This window comes from Macaca thibetana, chromosome 9, assembly GCF_024542745.1.
Source record: "Macaca thibetana thibetana isolate TM-01 chromosome 9, ASM2454274v1, whole genome shotgun sequence".
NCBI lineage: Eukaryota > Metazoa > Chordata > Mammalia > Primates > Cercopithecidae > Macaca > Macaca thibetana.
In genome coordinates this window covers 100040336-100058269 of record NC_065586.1, presented here as the reverse complement: position 1 = coordinate 100058269, position 17934 = coordinate 100040336, and the positions used below count along the sequence as shown (strand labels likewise).

Below are 17934 nucleotides of genomic sequence, written 5' to 3'. Positions count from 1 at the left end.
GGGTTCTGCTTCCCTTGACTCACCGCAGGCCTGTGCTGGGGGTGCTTCCTGCTCACACTGACTCATCCTGCAGCTGAAACAAAAGGCCAGTGGCCCAGGCGGTGCTGTGTAGCTGTGGAGTACGTTGTGCAGCACTGCAAGGGTGCCTCCATTCAGGGGCATTCCAGCAGCCAGACCTCTGGGCACCAAGGCACTCGGTCTGCTGGGAGAGATCACAAACCTGGTTAGTCCAGGGATTGGTGACAGTGCCCAGAGTGCACAGAACACTTGGTAGCAGCTCAAGCTTAGACCTAGAATGTTGGAAGGCTACAGTCAAGAACAGAATAACCTCACATTCTCTAGGACAAATGTTCATGTGCTAATTTTTTTTTTTTTTTTTTTTTTTTTTGGGTCCAGGCTGGAGTGCAGTGGTGTGATCTTGGCTCACTGCAACCCCCTCCTCCCGGGTTCAAGTGATTCTCCTGCCTCAGCCTTCCAAGTAGCTGGGACTACAGGTGCTTACCACCATGCCCAGCTAAGTTTTGTATTTTTAGTGGAGACGTGGTTTCACCATGTTGGCCAGGCTTGTCTCAAACTCCTGGCCTCAAGTGATCTGCCCACCTCGGCCTCCCAAAGTGCTGGGATTACAGGCATGAGCCACTGCTCCTGGCCTGCTAATTTTTTTTTTTTTTTTTTTTTTTTTTTAGCTTTCTATTGTAAATCAAGTTTTCAACTGCAGAGAAGTGGTGTGCCTGGAAGTGTCATGCATTTTTTTTAACGCAAAATGTCCTTATTCATTTTTTGGATTCTTAAAATGGTGCTTCCTCATTATAAAATAAAATTTCAAACTAGAGACAATTTTAATGAAGTATATAAAAATCATGTGAAACACTATAAATCAGGCAAAACAATGTCAGTGTTTGGGTGAACATCCTTCCCATTCTAAACATGTTCCCAGTATCAAAGAAATATAGAAATGCCTGTTTCCTTAGTACTATTGTACATGTTTCTTTCTCAGTGTTTCTGAAATTAGGCTTAACAGTCAACGTATACATTGAATGTGGGGTTCCTTCCCCACACTCCAAGAGAAACTGCTGTTAGTATTTAATGTCTTAAAATCATTTCTGTGAAAATACACTGTTTAATGTTGCACATAAATTGGATTATATATTTCTGTTTTACAATGAGCCATGTATATGTTTTTATTCTCATATAGTACGTCATTGTAATTTTTTTAACCATATTTATAAACATTTAGGTATTTCCAAGTGTCAGTATTATAAAGAATACTACAGTGAACAGCCTTACATAAGATGTGTGTATCTGTGTACTTATTTTTGTTTTATCTGGAAGTAATTGTTAAGTCAAAGGATATGTACATTTAAAAACAACTTTGAGAGGCAGGGTCTCACAGTGTTGCCCAGGCTGGAGTGCAGTGGCTATCACCGGTACAATTGTAGCACACTGCAGCCTCAAACTCTTGGACTCAAGCAATCCTGCCTCAGCATCCCGAGTAGCAGGCATGTGCCACCGCACCTGGCTTACATTTCATAATCCGATGTATGTTTCCAAACTTGCTCGTTAAGATTTAAATTTTAGAAATTTGTTACTAATTTATACTTCCACTATCAACATATGAGGGTATCAATATTTTTAATATTTGTCAATTTCATTGTTGATAAATTATTTATACTTGCTTTTTTTAGTGGTAACTAGTGAACTTAGCATAGTGACGTGTTTTTATTGGCCATTTATAGATCTTCCATGAATCACATATTCTTTTCTTTGCCACTTTTTCTCTTGTGATCTTGATCTTTTTCTTATTAGTTTATATGAGCTCTTTATTTATTTTTTATTTTTTGAAACAGGGTTTCATTCTGTTGCCCAGGCTGGAGTGCAGTGGCATGATCATGGCTCACTGCAGCCTTAAACTCCTGGGCTCAAGCAATTCTCCCCCCTCAGCCTCCCAAGTAGCTGGGACTACAGGCACATACCACCATGCCTGGCTAATTTTTAAATTTTTTTTGGTAGAGATGGAGTCTCGCTGTGTTGCCCAGGCTGGTCTCAAACTCCTGGGCTCAAGTGATCCTCCTGCCTTGGCTTCCCAAAGTGCTGGAATTATAGGCATGATCTACCATGTCCAGCCTATGAGCTCTTCCTATATTAAATCATTGACCCTATCATTTGGAATATTGCTATCCAGTATTAGTTTTTAGGTGGTCAGACTTATCAGACTGCTTTAATGAGTTCTGATTTTAAGAGTCTGCTTAAAGAAGTCTCTCCTCACCCACTATAAACCCGGGGTTAAAGGTATTCACCCATATCGTCTTCTCATCTTAAGTTTACCTCTTTTGTATTTAATGAAATGAAACCCATCTAGGATTTATTTTAGTATAGGAAGTACTCTTTTTGGCTTTTTCTTCAGCGTGGATTTAGGCCAGCAGTAAAAAATTTTGCCTTAGATTTCTTCAGGATTATGTGTGCTTTTACAACAGTCTAGTTGATTTTTTTTTTTTTTTTAATTATGAGACCCACTGACCCCATGCTTAGCAACCTCTGTTCTGAGTTTGTCAGAAATTAAGCAAAGAGAAATGCCTGTTATTCCCTAGCAGACATCTCCAAATTCCTCTATAGTTGTAAATATAACTGCAATGGGAATTGTTTGATTTTTTGCAAAAATTAGATAAACCAGGAATAACATAAGCCAGACTAGTACTGTTTTTGTGGCCAGGATATAATTATTTTCTATTATGAAAATAAAACGGTACCCTTCTGTGATGTGCTTGGCTTTCCTTACATCCCCTGCAGTGGTGAGGACTGGGCAAAAGATCTTTCACAAAGAGAAACCCAGGCCAAATGACTTGGAACGCTTTGTCTTGGTAAGTCAGCACGCTAGCAAAGAGACCGTGACAGAAGGCTGCACCCTAAGTGCGTGTGCCTCTAACCACAAACCACACGATGCTCTCTTGTTTCAGGGTGGGAGAGAAAGGCTGATTTTGTATGTGAGCAGTCATTCAGTTTTTGCACTTAACTTCCCAAGGCCACCATTTTTAGTACAGAGGTGTAGACAAGCATCATGAGGGTACTAATCATTAGTACCTTGAGGTAGGATAAGTGAAATGCTGACCATATCCCATTGGGCTTGTGTATTACATTGAGTTGTGCAGACAAGCAGTTTATACTCATATACAGTGAGAGGTTGTTTCAAAAGTGGAAGGAGAGTTTGATAAGGGATTTGCTTCTCCAGGCTATTGAAAGAGGTCATCTTTCAGTATGGCTGAATGCAATGACAGTATGCTAAATCACCAGCCTTGCTCAAATCTCTCTTCTACCCTTTTACTTTTCTCTTGCAGTGGATGACAGCACTGGAGTTATAAACTGCATCTGCTGGAAAAAGTTGAATACTGAGTCTGTGTCAGGTAATTTTATTTGCCACATTCCTTTACTTTTCACCTAACTAATGGATTTTACTCAACGTAGTTCATCAAAACAGCTACAGGACTAAATTTTCACATTTATCTGCTGGTGAGTTACAATGATCTACCTGAAGCACTATACCCAGAGCTTTGGCTGCTCTGAAAACTGATGCCATAGGAAAGCCACTTGCTTTTCTTTCTCCCATCTCTTTGGTGCTCACTTCTTCCTAAGCCTACAGGAATGTGAGTAGGTTACCCCTGTTCATTTCAGCAGTTCATTTTTACCATGCCCGTTATTACATAAGTCAAGGCGTCTTAGCCTAATTGCTAGCCAAGTCTGATTCCCCTTGTCCCAGCCATATCACTTGACCAAAGAACATTTTGATGACTGTTTCTCTCACATGGTTGCCACTAACTTCTGTGCTGCCATGGTCCAGATTTCTTGAAATCTCTGTGTTCAAACAAATAATACCAGGAATTCTAAGATTGAGAAGGTAAGATAGGATTCCTTTGGAAGTTATCCAGTAAGTAATATAAATTAAAAGAACTTTAAAATTGTATAGTGAACACATTGACTATAACTGAAACATTTGGTGTTGCTTGAATATATTTTCATAATTTTTAGATACCTTTTTTTTTGTTTTTTTTTTTTTAAAGACAGGTTCTCACTATGTTGCCAGGGCTGGTCTCAAACTCCTGGACACAAGTGATCCTCCTGCCACAGCCTCCCAAAGTGCTAGGATTACAGGCTTGCGCCACCACACCTGGCCCAATTTTTAGATACTTTTTAAAGTTAAGTTCATAATATGAAAGAATATCATGCAATATTGGTGATGGTTTTTGGTTCTAGAGAAGCTACGAAAACTGGAAGCTTGTTTTTTTCTGTGTTTTACAACATATACAGTATAGTGCCATACACAGTGGGGTTATTCAGTAAACACTGTCTGCTCTAATATCTAGCATCTAGTATCTATCTACTTGCATTATATATGATAAGAATATCTAATGCTTGGGGTCATTTCTTCTTTTTTGCCGTAATGTGTCAGAATCTCAGCTTTGTACTTTGACTGTACTGATCAATGGAATGCTCATTTGCTTAATTTTCTGATGTATTTACATTTAGAATTTGGCCGTCAGTTTCATGTAACTTTGGAATTCTAATCCCTAATTTGGGAACATCTAAATCAATGGCATTGCTTTGGTGAGGAAGGTTTGTAGGTAGATTTAAGGGAGACCACATGTTTTTAGGCAGATATCTGATAGGCAAGAAATAAACCTGTGAGACAATCAGGTATCTGGATTTTTGTGTATGTCTGAGGTGTTTTTCTTAATCTGTTTTGTGCTGCTGTTACAGAATACCTGAGACTGGGTGATTTTATAAAGGAAGAAATTTATTTCTCATAATTCTGAAGGTCAGAAATTCCAAGATCAAAGTTTTGGTGTCTGGTAAGGTCCAGGTCCCCCCTCCAAGATGGTGCCTTGAATGCTGCATCCTCCAGAGGGAGGAGAACTGTTCCTCACATGGCAGAAGAGCACGAGAATGAGAACCACTTCTGCAAACCCATTTTATAGTGGCCTTCATTCATGAGAGTGGAGCTCTCATAACCTAAACACCTCCTGTTGGACCCCATCTTCCAACACTGTTGCATTAGGGGTGAAATTTCTAACACATGAGATTTTGAGGGGACAAAAACATTCAAACTTGTTTTTATCAAACTGTAGCAGTATTAAAATCATTTGCAGATTTTTGGTTGTTGTCACAATCTTCAGTCAGAAGGTGTAGTTTGAATATGCGTACTTGTTCTAGATGGAGAGTCAGCGAAGTTTTTCTGTAAAGGGCCATATTTTCTGCTTTGTGCACCCTATGATCTGTGTGTCTCTACTATTCAATGCTGCCATTATAGCGGAAAGTAACCACAGGCAGTACATAAGCAGATGGGCAGGCTGTGTTCCAATAAAACTTTATTTTTAAAAACAGGCTGTCGATGGATTTGGTTCATGGGCTATAGTTTGGAGACCCCTGTTTTAGTCATTGTTTCAGTTTTCAAAATTAACTCTTTTTAAAGAAATAGCAGCATCAGGAATATATAATTCTTATACTTAGTAATTTTTTAGATCAACAAAATGGCTATTAATACTGAGAGTCAGATTTTTAAAATATCAATAAGTAGATAAATGAATGAACAATCACAGTGGGTAGCCTTAATTTAAGATCGCTTTGCAAATATAACGAGAAGGTAAGAGTACAAGGAGAAAAGGAGAAAACCTAAAAATGATTCTCATCGTCTTTGAATTGTTCCCAACTAGCCCATTCTCTCCTTTTTATTTAATTGCCCTTAGTTTAAAAGCTTTCCATTGGAAGGTGGCCAGCAAAGACTAATTTTTTAAACAAAATTTAGTCTGAGTCAAAATCATGTTCCAGTCCATTAAAGTGAAAGAATATAATATTAGCTCCTATAAATGTCACATTGAATGTACCATTTGGACTTGGCCTATGAGCAAAGTTAAGATTTCCTGGCCCTGAGTATTAGAATGTTAAAGGGGATTTCTCTTTCATGATGGAATAGACGCTGAAAGTGAAGTTCTGTCAGGCTCCAGTCTTCTCATTATATTCATTAAATTACACAGCTTGAACCTCCTTTCGGCAATTTGGCTCACCCTTTAAGTGAAAGGTGGGCCTCTTGTTCTCAGGACAACCATCAGTCCGATCATTTCAGTGGTGCTACGTGAAGCATTTACTATCACCTATAATGTTTGCATAATGGCAATGAGATGTATAAATACCTTTAAAATTCAGCCTAAGTAGAAGAGGACCTGGGGATAGGGATGCAGATGGGACAGCCTTTTGAAAAAGTAGCAGTTGGGAATTTTTTGAAGAAACCCAGTAAGCTCTGAGCAGCAGTAATGCTGATTGCATCCAGGTTCCTACCTATCACTTACTGAATGCACAGAGTTCTCTGTGCTCCCTACGTTGCTGTTTCCCTGGGTATAGTAGGTGTGTTCAAGGAAAATTAATGCCTCTGCACGTTACAGAGCCACAGTTGTCAAAATTGTATTAGGTTGATTTTGATGAAGGGCTTCTCTATGAAGAAATACAGAGAGTAGATCATCTTGTATAAAAACAGCCTCTTTTGCAATTTAAAAGCAAAATAAGATGTATGGAATAATTATGTATTTGTTAAGGTATTAAAAATCCAAATGACTGAAGCTGGTGTAGGAGTTGTGAGCATGCATGCATTGCTGACAACGTTGTCTAAAACAGGGGTTTGATCAGTTTATTCTGGCAAGCATTCTGACAGTATGTAATGAACTGTAAACCAGTTTGTAATTTTTTATCCAGTAATAGTCTCTAACGAAAGACCCCCAAAACACAAGATGCTTTTTCTAGAAGGTTTAATTATTCATCATCACAAATAGCTTACGTTTAATTATTTCCTATAAATATGGAATTGTGCTAAGTGCAGAATGTAAGTATTCAATTAGATCATGCACAACAACTCTGTGTATGAGGTAGACTCTACTGTTACCTCCATTTCATAATTGAGGAAACTGAAGTATAAGAGTAGAAAGGAAACTGAGGCACAGTGAGGTGAAGCAGGTTAAGCAGCCTGTCCAAGGTTACACAGCTAGTAGGAGGTAAACTGAGATTCATTTCCGACTCCAATAGCCAAATGCCAATGGCTAAGCTGTACTGTCCCTATACGGTGCTAGTGAAAAAAAACCAAAGTAAAAAATTATAAAACTGTACCTATAATCCCAGCTACTCAAGAGACTGAGGTGGGAGGATCACTTGAGGCCAGGAGTTCAATTCCAGCCTGGGCAACATAGCAAGACCCCGTCTCTAATAAACATAAAATGCTTGGCTGTGTAGCTTCTTTGGATACATAAGTGTATTTGAAATTATGCTAGAAGAAAACAGAACACACAGTATTTTGCACCCACCAGCTGTAACTGGGAAATGTGAGTATCTTCCTGGGGCAGGCAGCAGAGAGTAAGGGATAAGTGGGATGGCTCTGCAGCTAGAGACTGCCTGGGTTCAAACCCCAGCCTTGTCTCTAACTAGCTGTTTTACTTTGGGCAAGTTGCTTGACCTCTCTGTGACTCAGTTTCCTCATCTCTAAAATGGGGCTAATAATAAGCAGGAGTGGTTGCGAGGACTAAATGTGCTAATACATTGTAAAGTCCTTAGAACAGCACCTGTAGTACCCAGATAGTCGTGACAATTCTTCTTACTTAATACAATTTGGAAGTAAAATAGTGATAGAAGTTATTTAGAATTGAGTGTACATTGGGTTTTTTTCATCATGAAGTTGCTCCAGTATATAGTTTTAAGTGGTGACAGAGAGAGAGAAAGTGTGAGTGTGCGTGTGTGTGTGTGTTTGAGAGAGAGACAGAGAGATTAGCCTAGTTTCCCAACAGAGATGAGAGGTGAGAAATTGGGATGTTGAGCACTCAGGTGGGACAAGTCTCCTCACAAGGACATTTGAAAGGTTGTTTAAAGCTATTGCTACCACGCCTAGCTGAACTCATTGTACAGAGTTCGTTTCAAGGCCATGCAGTGCCCTTTGACTGCACTGGCGATGCAGGGCAGGAAAGAAGGCCCTGGAGTCTGTTGGAACTTGCCCTCTGGACCTCAGTCTAGACTCTATTCCCTTCACCCCACTCTTGAATAATTACAGTTTATACCTTTTTCTCAGTGGAAGACTCCAAAAGGTTATGTGGATTTCCAGCAGTAGAAGAATTACTCAGAAGTAGAATAAATAAGCATATTGTGTTGGTCTTACCCTAAAACTGTCTCACAGATGTGGTAGAGTGATTGTGTTATAACTTTTTCTCTTTCCCTCTGGCTCTAAACAACTACAGCTGCTCCAAGTGCAGCAAGAGAGCTCAGCTTAACCTCGCAACTTAAGAAGCTACAAGAGACCATTGAGCGGAGAACAAAGATAGAGATTGGGGACACGATCCGAGTCAGAGGCAGTATCCGTACATACAGAGAAGAGCGAGAGATTCATGCCACCGCTTACTGTAAGCACAAGATATTTCTACCAAATTGGTGGTTTTTCTGGATGTGCATCCAGTAAACCTCTTGTTCAGCTGGAAGTCAAACTTTCAAAAAGTTCAGTTAAGATATAACTCTATTTAATGAGTGAATTACATCGTTTAACATGCTTTCTTTAGAAAATTAGCATTTCTTAATTTTATTTTGAAGACAGCTAATTATAATTTGGGAAAGAAAATGAATTATTTACTTTATATATGGTTGGCAAGTTTATTTGGATGACATAGTAGAGTTTCCAAAGCACTTTCAAGTTCAGAATGTCAGTGCATTAGGGCAGAATATGAACATTCTTCAAAATAATGGAAAGTTTTAAATTTTTTCTTTATTTATTTTTCTTTTTTTGAGACAGGGTCTCACACTACTGCCCAGGCTGTAATGCAGTGGCACAGTCACAGCTCACTGCAACCTCAAATTCCTGGGCTCAGGAGATTCTCCCACCTCAGCCTTCTGAGTAGCCAGAACTACAGGCATGCGCCACCACACCCAGCTAATTTTTTATAGAGATGAGATTTCGCCATGTAGCCCAGGCTGGTCTCAAACTCCTGAGCTCAAGAGATCTGCCTACCTCAGCCTCCCAGAGTGCTGGGATTACAGCTGTGCGCCACTGTGCCTGGCCAGAAATTTCTTGAACACCATTAAGTCTATTAACTTGAAATGAAAACAACTAATCAGAAATATGACAGTTCCCCATCATCTCCCCTTTGCACTGTGCTAGCTGGTTTTCAGTTGGAAATTTCAAGGACAACCCCTGCTGTCCACCAGAGGAAGAGACGAATCAATACATTGATGTGCTTTCCTGGTTCCTTGGCCCTGGCCAAGCCCATGACACTTAGGGCATCGCATTCCCTCATGCAGGATGACTGGGAGCTATTTAGTGCATCTAGACTGTGATCCCTGGGCACTCACAAGGAAGAAGGCCCACCCAGCACCTCATTTACTGTTGTCCTAGCAGGAGTTTGGGCCTGGGAAAGAACTGATCTCAATGTAATTTGCAATTTCTGTGGCATCTTTTTTCTGGTCACTTGTTAGATAAAGTGGACGACCCAGTGTGGAACATTCAAATTGCAAGGATGCTTGAGCTGCCCACTATCTACAGGAAAATTTATGACCAGCCTTTTCGCAGCTCAGCCCTAGAGAAAGAAGAGGCACTAAGGTAAGTGGTGCCTTATCACTGCTGAGCACATGACTACGGCAGGAAAGCGAAACAGCGGGAGCCCAGATGCTGGGGTCGGCCTGGGTTCAAATCCCGAATCATCCACCTACGCACTGTGGAGCTCTGAGCAAGCCCTCTAACCCGCTCTGTGCTTCAATTTCCTCTACTGTAACATGAAGGGAATAATAGCACAGATGTCCTACGGTGGTTGTGAGGAAATTATGTGTGTAATTGGAGTCACTGAAGGAGTGGAGGCAGGAGCAGAGAAAAACACTTTGAAGAAATAATAATGCCTGACATTTTTCCAAGTTTGATAAAAACTTTAAACTCACAGATTCAGGAAGCTTAATGAACTCCAAGGCAAGAAACCTGAAGAAAACTGTAGCAAGTCACCTCATAATCAAAATATGATACCATAGCATGTCATAATCAAAAACCTGTTCTAAAAAAACCTACACCAGTCATTCTCAACCAGGGATGATTTTACTTTTTTATATGGGAGAAAAACAACCCAGGAGGAATGAGAATGTGTGCATATTTGCTAATGCATGCATAAAAGAACTGTGAGAGGAGACACAGAGAACCAGTAACAGCAGCTCCCTGGGGGGTGGGGACCGAAGGATAGAACAGGAAGGGGATAGAAAGGAGACTTCACTGCTTATCTTTTAATGTTTTTTAACATGAATATATTATCTATTCAAAAAAGTATATTAAAAGCACAACTATTATAAAAAGTGAAAATTCTCCATTTTCCTGTCTCCGCTTTCCTGCCTCAGCACCATTCCCTAGAGATTACCGATGTTCATAAGCCAATGTGTGTCTTTTTAAATTAGTTTCTTCTGTGCTTACTCAAGCGTGAATAGTCACCCATAGATTTAGTGGGTTTCCATTTGTTTTTTTATAAAAATAGGACCATACCTTACATGCTGTTTTGCAGTTTGACTTTTTTTCTCCTAATCTGTCATGAATATCTTAGTTCCTGTAGTTCTGCCTCATCATTTTAAACAACCACATAATGTTCACTGTATGAATTACTCTGTATGAAAAACAAACCCCAATATAGTGTTGCATTTTCTAGCTAACTTTCTGTTTTTTATACACCAAAAAGGAACAAAGGTGATGGTTTTCTGCAGAGCTCTTTAATAACTTTCCCTCCGCAGCAATCCAGGCGCCCTGGACCTCCCTAGTCTCACGAGTTTGCTGAGTGAAAAAGCCAAAGAATTCCTCATGGAGAACAGAGTGCAGAGCTTTTACCAGCAGGAGCTGGAAATGGTGGAGTCTTTGCTGTGCCTTGCCAATCAGCCTGTGATTCACAGTGCCTGCTCCGACCAAGTGAGTGCAGCATGCCCGCGTGAGAATTCTGGTTCCCTGCCCTAGATCTGCAACTGCAGGTGTGGGTGAAAGTGACTGTGGCGTGAAGATTCACAGAGTTGACCCAGGGAACAGAGGGGATGGTTCTGTCACACATTGTTTCTATTGTGGAAAGGTCACTGACCACTAAGAACTTGAAATGAGGCATAAGGCTGGACCTGCCCCTACCCCTTCCTTAATTTTTTTTTTTTTTTTTTTTCCGGAGACCCAATCTCACTCTGTCTCCCAGGCTGATGATTCTCCTGCCTCACAAGTAGCTGGGACCACAGGCATGTGCCATCTTGCCTGGCTAACTGAGATAACTTTTTCTAAGAGGAATAAAAAATTAAAAAATAGAAAATTACTTAAGTGTTCCTTGAAATTTTACTCATAAACGACACTGAATACAGCTCGGTCTTTATTTAAACTCCTAAAACACAATAGGTTAGTCTTGTTCTGAAAAAGACAGAGCAAGTCATTAAAAACCATGGTTCAAGTTCAAGAATCATTTTGCTGATCAATAAATCATCTTGGATGGATAATTACCTCCTCTTATCTACTTCCCTGTCACTTGGCTTCTGCTGAGATTAAACATCCATCTCAATGAATACTAACAACTTAGTACTATGGACCTTAGACTATTATTATTTTTTTCTACTCAAATATTAAGCATAATAAGATTAAGAAAGGAGGGGCTGGGTGCAGTGGCTCACACCTGTAATCCCAGTATTTTGGGAGGTCAAGGTGGGCAGATCACCTGAAGCCAGGAGTTCGAGATCAGCGTGGCCAAAATGGTGAAATCTTGTCTCTACTAAAAATGCAAAAATGAGACAGGGTCTCACTCTGGGTGACCCTGACCCCTGACTGTCACCCAGAGTGAGACCCTGTCCCAAGAAGAAAAAGAAAAAAGAGAAAGTTATCTCCATGTTTTTACTCCTAGTGTTACTCAGGTAACTTGTTTGGTTGCTTGGTGTTGACGTATTGCTTGGAATTAAGAATTATTTGAGACATTGGTTTTAGGCTTTCCCTTTCATTACAGGTCTTAGGTTTGTTTTTGTTGTTGTAACATGACTCATTTATTTATATTCTTTATCCCACCAGGGAATGATCTCAGCTTAAATGTCCCTCCTTGCCCTCCCTGGCCGTCTAGCTGCTCTGATTGCCATGTGGCCCCTCACTCTTACACCCTGTTTTTGTATCTGACATCACTGGTCTGTCTTTGTTTGCCTGCCTGTTCCTCCATCAGAATTTAAGTTCTGTGAGAGCAGAGGCCTTGTCTGTCTTATTCTTTGCTGTCTACCCAGGGCCTAGAACAGGGCTGGCATAAAGCAGATTCTCAGTAATTATTTGCTGATTGAAGGAATGAATGATTTTTAAAAGTTCAAATTGTCCCACAAAGTGTAAAGGTAAAGGTCAATTTCTTTCCCATCCTCCCTCTCACTCCCTTTCCCCTGAGACAAGCACCAGTACTGGTCTCTGGAATATCCTTCTGAGATAGTCTGTGCTTACATGTACTCGAAGTCATTGTAACCCCTTCTGTTTTACACAGATGTTAGCATGGCGTAGTATACTATGAGACACCTCACTTTTCATTGACGTGTGTCTTACAGATTCTTTCCTAGCTGTACATATAGGTTGGCCCCTACAGTCTTTTGTCACATGTACCATCATGTATGTGACCAGTCTCTCCGTTCCTGGACTGTTTACATGTTTTCTAATCTTGCCATTACCAACAAGGCTGCTGTGAACACCCTTGCTAGATAACATAAGTTGTTCTTGATTTTGGTGGAACAGATACTGAGTCACATCCTGACCTCCCAGGCATGACCACTGCTTCTCAGTTTTGTTTGTGGTCCTAATTATCTCTTCTGGGCAACAGCCTGATGTGCCCAGTGACCCATGGTTTCATACGGGAAGATGAGGGATATCGTTTCAGAAAACACCAAGGTGGAAAGGGTCACGACTGGCTGCTTTGTTCTTTGCCAAGGTTGCTTCAAACAGTTGCAGCGCTCCAGCTGTCGGCTGACAGCAAGATTGACCTTCTTCCCACTTAATCATTTAGAGGCAGCTCAAAGCCAAATTGACCTCCTAGGACTGCGGATGATTCTATCAGCATGTTTGGAAAGAAACTTTAAAGCTTAGCGAAGACCATATTTTTCACGTGAAGCCAGCTCTTCTGTGATAGCTATAATTAAGTAAAGAGAGAGACTTAAGGACTCTTTGAGGACTAAAAGACTCCTCCATTCAAAATGATCTGTGGGGAACCTTTGGCATATCTTTTTGAAAATGCTGGCCGGGCGCGGTGGCTCAAGCCTGTAATCCCAGCACTTTGGGAGGCCGAGACGGGCGGATCACGAGGTCAGGAGATCGAGACCATCCTGGCTAACACGGTGAAACCCCGTCTCTACTAAAAAAAAATACAAAAAACTAGCCGGGCGAGGTGGCGGGCACCTGTATTCCCAGCTACTCGGGAGGCTGAGGCAGGAGAATGGCCTGAACCCGGGAAGTGGAGCTTGCAGTGAGCTGAGATCCGGCCACTGCACTCCAGCCTGGGTGACAGAGCGAGACTCCGTCTCAAAAAAAAAAAAAAAAGAAAATGCTTACAGCAGAAACTTGTGTCTGCCTAGTGCTATATGTTTAAAAAGAATTGCATATGGTACTATATTTGTTTTGTCTTTGAAAACTCTTTTTTCTATCAATTATGAATTAGTCCCCCACATTGCTCTGGTTGGGGGAGGTCAGTGTGATTAAATTGAGTTCTGTTTAATAGATTCCTGGGAGACTAAAGGTGCTTTACAATGAGAGTGAAACCCTAGATCCTTTGGCACTTTCTGTTGTCATACAGATGAAAGCTTAACAAAAACAAATCATTGTGATGGTGTTATAGTTTAGAGGCAGAGAGAGAGCAGGCTTGAATGTTTCCTCCTTTTTTTCATAGTGGTCCTTCTTAGCAAATCCAGGAACATGATAAGCAGGGCCTGCAAAACCATTGTTTCTTTGACAGCTGGATGACTGCTGAGTTTGTTTGGGAATGAAGACTATATATATTTCAGGGATCCACCCAGTTCCTGACCTGAGATGAGGAGAGGCTTGGTAAGGCTCAGTACGTTTAGCTAGTCACTGTTTTTTTCGTTTTCTGTCTGTGAGCAATTTCGGTTTCCTAAATCTGATGAGTCTGTCATTACTCTTTTGAAAAAGACAAGAAAGACACAGATCCCAGCCCAGGAAAAGCTGCTGGCTGGAAGAGACGATTAGTGGCTTTACCCTTGAGACTATGGTCTTTATAACTAGGCCAGGGAAATATGTCCCAAGGTCAGCTGAGGCAAATGTTTTTGGAAAGGAAGCTTCAAGTATTGTTTATATTTACAGAGAGACATTTCTGTTGAGTCCTCCTTGCTCACAGCTGAAACTGTGTTTTTAATCTCCCAGGCCTAGCATTCTCTCTTCCTGCTACTTGATCTTACTGAAATCTGGGAGGGGGAACTAGACTTTTTATATGGTTTTGGGATAACCAAAAGTCATTTTTAAAGACAGGAATAATCATGTAACAATCATCTCTAGTTAGTTTCCAATTTATTTCTATCTTGCTAAGAGATGTAATAAACCGAACCCTTAGGATCCTTACGTTAAATTGACTAAAGAATATAGATCTCCTTAGAATTATAAAGATTAAGTAGTTTTGAAGGTTTGCAAAGGAGTCTGTATCGCGCTGATGGTGCATCCCCTAAGAGCACTCAGGTATGAAATTAAAAGCAGTTTTTCCCTAAGCCTCTGTGAATAAAAAGATGTGTGGCTGAGGATTGCTAGGTGAGGTGTTTATTCTAAACACACCCAGAGAGCTTTTCTGCCTGTGGGAGTTGTCAAATATTTCTCAGCCTTATTCTCCCTTCAGAATGGAAGCTGTCCTAACCTGGAATGTTTGTCAGTTTTGGGGCCCTAATGATGAGGTTCTCCAGCTTGTTCTTTTAAGGGAAAACTTACACTGTTAATTCAATTAGAGTGTTAGGCTGTTATCGTTAGCCCAGGAGAGTACATTTGTGAAACATCACCAGGATCTCTTAGAGTAACAAAAAGCCTGTTTGGGAGGCCTGTTCTAGAAAGAGAAGGTTTCTCTGGGATGGACCTGTGAACACCTGAGACTCTATGGAGGCTCTTCCCTCTCCCCTTGAGGAAATGTCATTAGCAAATCTCAGCCACGCTTTTTCAGCACCTCTGGGTACTGCCCCACGTAGCCTTTGTAAGTACCTTTCAATAGAGGTAGGACTTGGCCTTCATATGCTTTACTGGGAGCTTTGCCACATTTGTTTGGAACTCTGATCTTTTCAATATCTTGACAAATTTCTGTCACATTGAAAGTAGATCTGTAGGCCGGGCGCGGTGGCTCACACCTGTAATCCCAGCACTTTGGGAGTCCAAGCTGGGCGGATCACGAGGTCAGGAGATGGAGACCATCCTGGCTAACACGGTGAAACCCCGTCTCTACTAAAAATACAAAAAATTAGCTGGGCGTGGTCGCGGGCGCCTGTAGTCCCAGCTACTCGGGAGACTGAGGCAGGAGAATGGTGTGAACCCGGGAGGCGGGGCTTGCAGTGAGCTGAGATCGCGCCACTGCACTCCAGCCTGGGTGACAGAGCGAGACTCCATCTCAAAAAAAAAAAAAGAATCTGTACTTTGAAGGGCAATTGTTGTTCGCCATTTTCTTTGTTTTAGGAAGGAGCGGAAAATCCCCAATGATACTCTCTAATGTGTATTTGTTTCCATTCGTCTCACATTTACTTTATCAGTCACCTAACATGTGCTAGGGAGTAGATGGCCAAGATGAAACAAAGTCCCTGACTCAAGAAGCACCCCATCTGGTCAAGCATGGGGGGACTAGCTGATAGCCTAGGTTCCCCGGGGATAAGAAGCCAGATGACCTGGATGACCCTCTCCAGGCAAACTTGTCTCTAGAGAAGGGAAGAAACACTGAAAGTGAGGGGGAGAGCTGACAGCAGCAGAGGTCCCTTCCAGGTGGGGACTGTGCTTCACCAGGACTGCTCTCTACCTTCAGCCTTGTGGACTCCCCTTGGTGGATCTCTGCTCAGCCTCTATTCTCCTCCAGCTAAAATAATGAGGCTATTTAATACTTCATGCTGGAGTCCCCAGATTATTCCAACTTACATAAAAATCGTTGAAGTCCCTAGGAAGAGATTGTTACAGCCTCAATTTTAATGGAAAAGGGGGCTAAGATATATGTACAGTGTTTTGGTTTTGTGTAAAAAATAAGTCAAAGATTGTCCAACAGTGAGGGTAGCTTTTTTTATTCTGCACTACAGAGTGAGTTCGTTAAAAAAAAAAAATCACAACGAAGGTATGGAACAGTTATGAAAGGTTACCTACCAGGGCCCACTTCTCAGTCCTCCTTAAATACCATCCTGCTACGGTGGTACATACCAGGATCTTTTTGACTCAGCAATTAAAAGGCCTGTTGGACAAATTCATGAACCAGTTGGTCTAGGGAGGTATCTCAGGTGCTGTAAGGTGAGACTTATTTCTTTTCTTTTTTTCTTTTTCCTCTCTACACAGGTGAATTTTAAGAAGGACACCACTTCCAAGGCAATTCATAGTATATTTAAGAATGCTATACAACTGCTGCGGGAAAAAGGACTTGTTTTCCAGAAAGATGATGGTTTTGATAACTTGTACTATGTAAGACACTTACAACTTAACTTTTTTTCCTTCGTAGCTTCAATTACAAATATATTTATTACTTATGAATAACTACTTAATTATTATTAAAAATCATTAAGGAGGTACATAAAATCAGAAGTCAAAGTTGGTCCTTATCCTTCCCCAAGGTATCTCTTTTAATAATAGTTGACCTATGAACCACACAAGTTTGAACTGTGTGGGTCCACTTATATGCAAACTTTTTCAGCCAAATGCAGATGGAAAGTACAGTATTTGCAGATGTGAAACCCACATACGAGAAAGGCTAATTTTTCGTACATGCGAGTTTCACAGAGCCAACTTCAGGACTTGAGTGTGTGTGGATTTTGGTATACCTGAGGGTCCTGGAACTGATCCACCGAGTATACCGAGAGACAACTGTATATCCTTCTAGACATTTATCTGTACATTTACAAATGCGTACATATAAATATATGCTCCTGTGGCTTTTTAATTGTTTCAAAGTCCTGGCTTATGCAAGAGGCTTTTTGTTTTATAAAACATGTGATCATCTTCTAAATCAACATTTCTCAATCTGAACACTATTCGGGCTAGGTGATTGAGTGTCGTGGGAGCCGTCCTGTGCATTGCAGGATATTTAGCAGCATCCCTGACCTTCACCTACTGGAGACCAGTAGCAGCACCCCAATTGTGACAACCAAAAATGTCCCTGGACATTGCCAAATGTCTCCTGGGACCATTGAGACTTGCTACTCTAAATAATGCTCTACACCTTTTTTGGTACCAAAATAACACGTCACAGGCACCTTTCCACATTAGTAGTTATAAATCTACCTCATTATTTTTAATATCCTCAGGGTATTCCATACTATGGGTACCTGTCGTGTATTTTTTAGCCATTCCTTTTTGATGGATACTTAGGGTATTTCTAAGTTTTGCTGTCACAAATAGTGTTGCTATGACTATTTTTGCACAACTATGTTTGTGAACTCATGTCAGTATTTCTGTAAGATTGACTCTTAAAAGAAGAGCTGCTGGAGCAGATGGCATGGCCATTTAAGCTTTTGGTTGACACAGTGTGGTGGGCCTACCTGAAGGCTGTACCAGTTGACTCCCAGCAGGAGTATGGGTGCTTGTTTGCCTCACTCTTTCCAAGTTAAAAGTTCACCTTTTTCTGCATACTTTTAATATTGGAGGAGCTAAGCTGGAAATGGGCCTTCTCAGGACCACTGACATCAGTGGTGTGGACTCAGTTACGTGCAGCTCTCCCAGAGACTGATCAAATTCCAGAAGTCTCACTATTTACA

At 41.0% G+C, this 17934-nt stretch overlaps 3 protein-coding genes across 4 annotated transcripts in view; 1 reads left to right on the top strand and 2 right to left on the bottom strand.

The window, feature by feature from the left end:
• Positions 1-17934, bottom strand: part of GSTO1 (glutathione S-transferase omega 1) — a 584823-nt gene that overhangs the window by 364746 nt on the left and 202143 nt on the right. The gene's annotated exons all lie outside the window — the stretch shown is intronic.
• Positions 1-17934, bottom strand: part of SFR1 (SWI5 dependent homologous recombination repair protein 1) — a 296645-nt gene that overhangs the window by 218973 nt on the left and 59738 nt on the right. The window lies entirely within an intron of this gene.
• The window catches only part of STN1 (STN1 subunit of CST complex), a 36223-nt gene that overhangs the window by 9670 nt on the left and 8619 nt on the right, over positions 1-17934 (top strand). For both annotated transcript variants that reach the window (XM_050804914.1, XM_050804916.1), the window contains exons 4-8: positions 3333-3398; positions 8259-8420; positions 9484-9607; positions 10768-10939; positions 16523-16645. In XM_050804914.1, coding sequence (XP_050660871.1) covers positions 3333-3398; positions 8259-8420; positions 9484-9607; positions 10768-10939; positions 16523-16645 — 647 coding nt within the window. The remainder of the gene's footprint in view (positions 1-3332; positions 3399-8258; positions 8421-9483; positions 9608-10767; positions 10940-16522; positions 16646-17934) is intronic.